Raw genomic sequence first — 9,616 nt, forward strand, 5'->3', positions numbered from 1 at the left:
TTGAACTGAAGGAGCCATCAGTGAAAACGTAGGGGACCACATTTAAATAACAATGATTTTTTATTGTTATTGAGTTCCTTAAAATGTAATTGGTTGTTTATATGTGATTATCAAGTGTTTAATTGTCCATTAAATACACCATTATTTTACTACTTAATATTTTGTCAAATATAATACGCGAAACATTCAACCCACATTCAACGAAATGGTGTCATCCCAATTCCATCTACATGGACATCTCTCGGTAAGCCATTCATTTGAACAATGGTTGATGAATCCAGAGAGATCCGAACCCGTCACTACAAAACATTACGAAAACATTGTTATTACTTACCAAAAAAATGCAACTAAATAAAATACCAAAACTTTAACTTACCTTTGGGTTTCCGGAAACCATTGCAACTGCACAAAAAATCAATGGCGGATTAGGGTTCACAAAACACAAGAAAAATAAATAACGCCAAAGAGACCCAAAACGCCAAAGAGAGTGAAAGAGAAGCCAGACAATGCGAAAGAGAGTGAAAAGCCAAAACAGAGCCACAACGCCAAAGAGAGCTTACCTCAACAGAGTGATTGCGAAAGAGTTCTTTTTTTTGTTCAAATGAGGCATTTGGATGAGACGAAAGCCGAATGGAGATTGCAAGGGATTGGAGAGATGAAGCCGAATGGGAAAGACGAACGGAAGAGAAAGTTTAGAACCAAAGTGAACAAAAGAAGAAAACGAAACCGCCAAAATGAAATTTCATGTCATCAGAATTTCAAAACTACCCTCCTCAACAACGTTTTTTATTTAAGTGATAACATCCAATAGAAACTTGACACCTAACCCGTGTCAAATTTGTGTTAAAAAGGAGTGTTAAAGAAACATTTTCGTTTCATTTATACCAATGTTGTATTTGGTAAGAAAAGAACTTCGTAGTCCTCTTCAACAACTTCCGAGACATCATTTGACTTCAGATGTGCATTCGTTCTTGTTGTCCAAATAAAATAATCATCACAATTAAACACAGGGGATACTAGTGTTGTGTATGATGTTTCAGAATCCATCTAATTGATGAATTGAAGCAATGTGTTTTTGACTTTTTGTGGTGGGTTACCCTCGGTTCACTTAGAGGTCTATCTAAAGAGACGACTACCAATTTTTTGTGAAAGCATACATGAGGAAAAATGATAAATTTATTCAATAATAATTTATTTTAAATATAAATTGAACAAAAGAAAAATAACATATTGTGAAAGAAACCAAATACCAAACTTCCTAAAAAAATAGCCTTGAGTAATTAAAATAAATAAAGTTCTAAAATTTTGGTTAAATAGCAGGAAAACAGATAAGCACACGTTCAACATAACCTAACGTGGCTAAGAGTATAGAAAAATAAAAACATTAACAAATAATTTGAAATGATACTTAATGTCGGCATGCTTTGATAGGCAACAACAGCTTACGAAAAATTCTTCCGATGAAGGTTGACTTTTGATGACCGGTGATGGGATTTGATGTTATAAATTGGAAAATCTGAAGTAGGAGTCTGAGCTGTGAGGGTACGAGTAAAATGAAGGGAATGCCTGTCAATATGACGACTCCTATAAAGAGGTGCTTGTATAACCATGATTTTGTCAGAACTATTCCAAGCGCAGCGCAGAAGGCAATCATCATGGATATTAGGGACAGGGAAAGGAACCCAAGCCCTGACATTATCTTGATGGGCAATCTTTTTAGGAAGTCTGTCGGAGCATAACGCGATGTTTGCAGGTCAATGTATATCAATACTGTAATGATAGACGCCAAGAGAGAGATTACATCAGCTACAATAAACACAGTAAACCGTTTTTCCTTTATCGAAAGCGGTACTCCAGTCTCTTGATGGAGACCTCCTGGGACAGTGAAGACTGCAGCGAACATCACAGTTATAACGAGAACACCCACAATTGCAAATGTCCCAGCTGTTTCTTTTGCCCATTTTTCTCCATCTTTCATCAGTTCCTTGTGCGTTTCAATAAATATCTCTTCAGGCGTCTTACCCTCACCATTTTTGGCTTCTCTACATTTCACATGCACAACTTCCTCCACCGCCTGCACTCATTTCATCCACGTTAATGTATGCATGGACTATATATTGCACTAGAGAGAGAGAAAACTAATGAATGAATGTACCTTAAACCATTGAATTTCTCTTTGCATTTGCAGAGCAGCACCGGGTCTTAGATTCAGATCAGACAAAGGTCCTAAAGGTGCCGCCAAGTGCAATAGATTATTGTCAAACATGTCTGTTGAATAGTTAATTATATCCTTATTTCCACATAGAGTATGCATGAGTCGGAACACATTGTGTTTCCGATGAATAACCGCATACGAAAATATGTCTCTTCCATGATTGTCCATTGCCCATAAGAGGTCATGGTTAGCCTCCCTCATATCATTTATGAACTCAACATTTCCATGCTTTGCTGCTTCCAACATGGCATCATACACCAAAGCATCCCGCAGTTGTGAACTATTCAACGTCGAAACAATTTTTTTATAATACCTTAATATTTGTAGAAATTCATTCTTGTGTCCAAATACATTCTCTCTATTTTCGGATTTCTGTCCACATATATTCATAATTTTCGATTCTGAAACAATGGGAGGGAAAACAAAATTACTTATGGTTTGGTTCTACTCAAAAAAGATATTTAGAAATTTGATCATTTGAACCAACATACAATTTCAAAATTAACCTTCCAGAATGATAGACTCCGTAGACAGAATTTATTGTAATTAATGAATCTAAATAGTTACCATTAGTGTAAGTTTAAATCGATTATTACAGTTTTTTTAAGTTGTTTGAGTTTGTGTTTTTTTTATTATAAGAGTTTCATAGGTTAATCCAACTTGATTTGGAATTCAAATCATACAATAAAAAAATATCATCACATCTTTAATTCTTAACAAACATTATTTTAAAATTCATATTACATAAATTAAATATGTTTTTAGTTGATAAACATTAATCATATTTAATGATTATAAATTTAATGTTAAATTTTTTTAATATTATTTTAAATCTATGTATCATTGAAGTTAGTTGATCAAATATATAATAAAAAAGAAATTCAAGTTTATTAAATATAATAAAAAAATGGATGCCTGAAATTGCGAATCCGTTTATTTTATGTTTATTATGAAATTAAATTAAATCGACTCAGCCAGTTTAACTCTGGAACACACATTATCAATTTAAATTTAATTTTAATTAGACACGCTAAATTAAATCAATTCAACCAAATATTCAACTTGGTAGGTTGAATAGAACTTGGTTACACTCATAAGTTAAATTCTATATGTTACTATATTATCCGTCTGTAAATTCAAAATTGCTTGGTTGATACACATAGCATCATGTAATAACATAATGATGTAAATATTTTTATTTCTTATAAAATTATCCAATTTTAGCTTCGTACCTCATAAAAAAATAGCATCATACTTTCATTTTCAAACAGTTAACTTTTTTCTTAGAGTATGTAGCATTTGTTATCAACATATATAATATGTTTAGTCAAATGTGACTATGATATAATATGTTAGCAAGTAACACCTTTTAATGTCCGTGATATAATGTAACAAGTTGATTTCTTTTAAAAAAATTGTCAACCTTTAAAATACATTTTAAGATAGAAAATAATTATTTCAGATTTTGAAGAAATTAAGATTAAGAAATATTTTACTAAATTAAAACCAAATTTATTCATATTATAAACATACAAACTAAAAAAAATTCTTAAATAATAACTAATTTTAAAGATAAAATTTACAAACATCTAAAATAATTTTTATTTTAAATAAAAAAATATAATTTATTTATGAATTAAACTATTAATTGATTATTAGTTATTAAAATATTTATTTTATTAAAAAATTAGTCCCTAAATTAATTTCTAATTAAATAGTGACCAATTTAGATAAGAATCTTTAACTAACTAATAGGTATGATATTTAATATATATATATATATATATATATATATATATATATATATATATATATATATAGAGAGAGAGAGAGAGAGAGAGAGAGGTTTGTTAACTTGCCTATACTCTATTTTCAGTTGGTATATTTTAGGAATATGTATCAGGTTTTAGTAGACAAAAATATTCTCATATATTATGGATTCTAAGTATTAAGGTCAAAGGTATCTAAAAAATTTTCATTCTTAAAAGTAAAACCCCTAACCCTTACTCACCTCTCTCTCATCCTTTATTCTTCCTCACCCTTTCTCTTTCATTCCTCACCCCTAGCCCCAAATAAGAAAAAAAAAATCATAAACACTCAAATAATCCTAATCCACATTCGTCAGTTATTCAATTTGTTTCTCTCATCTTCATCATCTCTCACATCTACACCCATCAACCCGTGACACCACAATTTGTTGTTGCTATGTCTTTCATTTATTTTCCACTTTAACAATAAAATAATTGATGATGTTGAGGTTAATTTTTTATTAGAGGATTGTGTTATATCTTTTATTATATATATATATATATATATAATTCAATTAATTTTATTTACTCTCAAAACAGAGACATACCTTGATTATTTAATTAATTATTTTAATTTAACTTTCCAAATTAATACTTTTACTTATCAAAATTCATTTAAATCACTTATAGATACATGTTTACATGTATGCGATCCTATGCAAATATGTTATAAACGACCAGATGAATGACAAAGCTATACTTACCCACAAACTTTCCAAACATGTGCATAATTGTCAAAATCAATTCGACTAAGGTACCTGAAAGAGCCATAAGAAAAGTTTAAGTCAGTTGCATATCTTTTTGTACTTCATAGTTAAGCGTTGTTGTGGTTATAAACTATTCTTCAACCATATGTTTCCTTCATCTCGTTTAGGTAGGAATTTCTTTTAGTCTTAATTTATTTATCTCATTCTTCAACTTCAATTTCAATATTTTTTTCAACAAAATTATCAGCACATAATCTTATATGAAGATATCAATTTCTGATAAACCACTTTTGTGAAATTAATATACTTTTATAATATTTTTAATTATAAAATTTTTCATCAAATTTATTTGTTTTATCTATGTTTTTGACTCATTTAAGTAAGTGAAGATAACCCATTTACCTTTTTATTTATTTATTCTCCATCTATTTTGAAAACACGTTTTCTCTACTATAATTTTATTTTACTTTGTCCTTTACATGTATTTTAGCTTATTTATTACATACATATATATTTGCATAAGTGAGTTAGAAATATAACAGTTACAATATTGTGCTTAAAATATGCTTTTTTATGCTGAAAAGAGCAGCTAAATTAAAAAAACTAATAATCACTTTTTCATATTTAAATTATTTACAAGTAATTCCAAAAACATATTTTGACTTAATTTTTTTGTGTGGAATAATATTCAAAGATTTTAGACTGACATTTGTAAAATATGTTACAAGGTTTCAATATCTTCTATCAAAACTTTTCTCTACATACTCAAATGTTGTTGAAGTTTTTATGGTTGGATGCAATTAAACTCAAACTTATGTCACTTTTTTATTTTGTGCTTGCCGCATGTATGAAATCGTTCACCTTTGTTTTTTTATTCAATTCGTATTGATTTTTTTAATCTATAAATTTTGGGAAAAAAACAATAAAAATTACACTAGGAATAAGTTAATTTTAATTAGTTTTTTTTTTAATTCTTGATTTAAAGAATATTTTATTGTAATTATGAAATAGATGATATTGTAATGAGTTAGATTCATATTCGAATGCATAAAATTGATCTCATGGTTAAAATTTTCAATTATAATTTTTCATTTTTAAATACACCATTCTAATTTATTGATAAATAATGTTTCATTGGTTATTAAAGAGATTATGAAAAAGTAAAAATTCTATGGATTGAATGCTTTCTTCCAAATAAAAAACATAATTGAGTGGCTAATTAATGAAAGAGAAAAAGAGAAAGATTAGGTAAAAAAGAGGGAAGTACTACCATTTTTCAAACTCTCAACCATTGTCTGCCGACGGCTGGCCTGTAAATATGCAGAAGGCATTCGAGCCAATTCTTGCAAGACGGGTAAGGATTCAATATTGGACAGTTCCTCGTAAGAATTAAGCAATGTCAAAGCCACATCTGCGAGTTCAAACCATGCAACCATTTCAGAATTAACTTCTTTTTTCTTAAACATGCTGTCAACTGCAAACTAGTATTCCAATATATATATATTAGGTAAATCAAAAGAGCATTGATTTGGAGAAGAAAACGAGGGAAGCAGTGTATATGGATGTACTGTGGTTGATTCGCTTACCAAATATATGCGCTTGGATGCATTGTTCGAGCAGCAAAACTCGATTGTGTGAAGACAGGTTATCGATGACACGGGAAGGAGTTCTAAAGAAAAGATAACGAGTCATTCTTTTGCGTCCTGAATTAGCAGCCAAAAGAAGAGGGATCTTATCCTCTTTGTTCTTTATTGCAAGCAATTCTTGGCCATCTTTCACATTTACAAAGCGTTTTGCAATATTAACGTTTCCAGTGTAACCAGCAGCAAGAGCAAGAGCAGTATTACCATCCTCATCCTGCATTTTTACTAATTCCTCCTTCCCTAAGTACACTAATCCCTCCACAATATTAGTATGTCCTTCTATTGTTGCAACATGAAGAACCGTCCTTCCTGAAGGTGGAGTCCAAAATATGGCATTCGGTTGATCCCTCAAGTATGAGCTTGTGCCTTCCCAATCATCGTTTTCCACAAACTTGTATAAAGCTTTGTGCTCACTAACGTTGTTGGATACAACACCTGGGTGCGTCTCATTCACATTAAAACATAAATAAATATTTTGAGTTAATATTATGTGTAAATATATACTTTATTTAAAGAAAATTTGAAGATGCATCTAAACACTTACCGTGTCGAATATGCGGTTGGATTTTAAACTCAGACCTGCAAACTTTAGCCAAGTGATTCCAAGCTATGTGGGCGGTTTGGAAGTCTTTAATTTCATTGAAAATATTTGGTGCACATGATAGTTGAATGATATGCAGAGCCTTTGCGTCTCTCTGTGCATCAATGGGTGTCGAAGCATAACCATTCTCTACCACATCCCACAGATTTTCTCCTCTCAGATAGCTTTTCATTAGAGTTTTCCATTCTTGATAGTTGTATCTTGTGAGCACTTCATGAACTATTCCGCGGGATGCAACACCAATGCATTCCATTACACTGTCTTGTCTTGTCTTGCCTTGCTTTGCTTCGCATATATATATAAAGGAAGAGAAAAACATAAATGTGTTTGGTGTTGCTTTTAAAGGGAGGCAAGGATATCGCATAGTATCAAAGCAAAGAACAAAAAGAGGAAATATTATTGATCTCAAGTAAAAGTGTTACAAAGAAGAGAAGAAGATTTACAGATGAAAAAGGAAGAGGAAAAGTTTAATTAAATTTAAACTATATAATTGAATTATTATATTAAATTTTTTTAATCTATTAAATTCTAAAAAAATTAAATTTTTTAAATTGAATTCTAATGGGTAGATTATTTTAATTTGGTCGTCTTATTCTTAAATTTTACTGTTAACGGATAACGTGATATTTTATTATTCTGTCATCATAGCTTTCATTGCATATGATTTCATATTCATATTTTTTATAATTTTATAAAATTACAATATTATAAATTACGTAGGTTAAAAGCTAAACTTAGTTACATTACTTAATTACAAGAAAAATTTAATCGGAGAGGCTCAATTGAAGAATTTTAAAATTTTAAAAATTCAATAGACTACACAATTTTTATAGAAACTTCATTAAAAAATTTTAAATTTATAATAAGCATAAAATTTAATTAAAAGAACTCTAAAACTAACATAAGAAAGAGAACATACAACTAATAAAAGGGATAGATATTTGGAAAATTTTACATGCATATATAACTCATCATAAAAACTAATATCATGTTGTTTAAAGGAAAAAAAGGAAACATAAAAAATAGAAAAGAAAATAACAAAGAAAATGATAAATTGACACTCCTTCAAAGAAACTAAACCACTTCATACTATAATATACTAACATTTTAATCATATTTTTTTCATATTAATTTTAATATAAATTATTTATATATATATATATATATATATATATATATATATTGTTATATTTTTAATCAGTTGTAAAGTTAACGTATTCTGTTTTATATTATGTGAAAAAGTAAAAGAAGAAACCGTTTTTGAGTGTAGGGTTAATGTCAACTTCCACAAGTAATATTATAGTTTTTGATATCCAAATGTTGTCTTTTACTACTAATCCCTTGTAGTAGATTGTTTGGAGAAGGACACCCTAATTTGAGTTCAATAATGCAGATATTAAAAATCATTTACAAAATTATTTTAAATTTATATTTATAAATTTTGGAGTGAGTGTTTAATTACTGATAACGTAATTATACTTTTCTTAAATTATTTATGATCAGCCGTCGGTCTGTTGTTACTGTATAAAAACATATAACTTCTTTCTTTTATGTTTCCTTCATTCTTGAGAAAAAAGATTTTACATGAGCTATCTCTTTCTTCTACCATTCACGTGTTTAATTTCATGTCCACTTTCTCCTCTAACAAGTAAAAAATTATATTCTTTCTGCATGTTTTTTTCTTTTACGAAAGTGTTATCTTATTATGTTTTTATTAGTAAAAGAATAGTTAATAATGTTTTGTCGAGTCGTATATATATGAAAAATTCTCTATATATTATTTATTTTTCTATTTTTTCTTACATGAAGTTCCCTATTGTAATCCTAAAATTAAGTTTTAGTCTTAACAGTTATTAATTTTTAATTATAATCCGCATACTAGTTATTAGTAGTTCCCATTTTAGAATTTTTTTTCAGTGGATACATCCATACAGATAATAGAAATGTTTTAAATATATTTCTATATGATTTAATAAAGTAATGGTATATTTAATAATTGGAACAATAAGAAATTTCACTGAATTATTCCTTAACATATTAGTGTAATGCCCAAGAGATACTTGTCTTGAGATGCTTGAGTCACTTTTGTTTGTGAGACAACGTTCCTCATAACTTTTCTATATCTTGCTTCCAAGAGACATGGGAAGAAATTCCTAATAACAACCATTTGCATGATACACGTGTATAACTACAAAACCCCATAAAATAATTACTACAACAAATTGTAAAATTATAACCCAAATTTTTTTATATTAAATATATTTATTTAGTGGATAAAAAAATTTGTAAAATTAACTCATAAATATTAGAGTTTACTAAGTAATGATACCAATATAGATGCAAAGAGTTAATTTTTTCAAAAGTTAAAAGATGTAAAATTATTTTTAATATTTTTTAATGAATGAATATTTCTATTAATATCGAATTAACACATATTAATAAAAAAGTATTTATTTAAATTTTGGTACGCTAAATCGGTATTTAGTTATATATTACAAATTTGTGTATATTTATGAATTGAATAAAAACCGTATAATATTTTTAATTTAATGGTCAAAATATAAAGATAACAAATTTTTTTACTCAATTTTCCTCATTGATTTTAAATATAAATTCTATCATGCTCATTTCTTTTATTTATA

At 28.4% G+C, this 9,616-nt stretch overlaps 1 protein-coding gene across 1 annotated transcript; it reads right to left on the minus strand.

The window, feature by feature from the left end:
• Positions 1 to 1,276: 1,276 nt before the first annotated feature.
• Positions 1,277 to 7,238, minus strand: LOC106776735. Its single transcript, XM_014664206.2, has 6 exons — positions 6,918 to 7,238; positions 6,317 to 6,808; positions 6,001 to 6,141; positions 4,728 to 4,781; positions 2,156 to 2,616; positions 1,277 to 2,074 (listed from the first exon to the last, which is right to left on the minus strand). Exons 1-6 carry the CDS (start codon positions 7,225 to 7,227, stop codon positions 1,409 to 1,411), a joined length of 2,124 nt encoding a protein of 707 aa, XP_014519692.1. The 5' UTR covers positions 7,228 to 7,238; the 3' UTR covers positions 1,277 to 1,408.
• Between the last annotated feature and the right edge of the window lie 2,378 nt (positions 7,239 to 9,616).

Source organism: Vigna radiata, chromosome 11 (assembly GCF_000741045.1).
Source record: "Vigna radiata var. radiata cultivar VC1973A chromosome 11, Vradiata_ver6, whole genome shotgun sequence".
Lineage (NCBI taxonomy): Eukaryota > Viridiplantae > Streptophyta > Magnoliopsida > Fabales > Fabaceae > Vigna > Vigna radiata.

Coding starts and splice junctions, on each gene's coding strand:
- LOC106776735 (XM_014664206.2), bottom strand. CDS start 7,227: ATGGAATGCATTGGTGTTGCATCCCGCGGAATAGTTCATGAAGTGCTC. Junction 6,142..6,316: donor CATCCAAGCGCATATATTTG/GTAAGCGAATCA, acceptor TTGAACTCGCAG/ATGTGGCTTTGACATTGCTT. Junction 4,782..6,000: donor GGTTGAGAGTTTGAAAAATG/GTAGTACTTCCC, acceptor TGGCTCTTTCAG/GTACCTTAGTCGAATTGATT.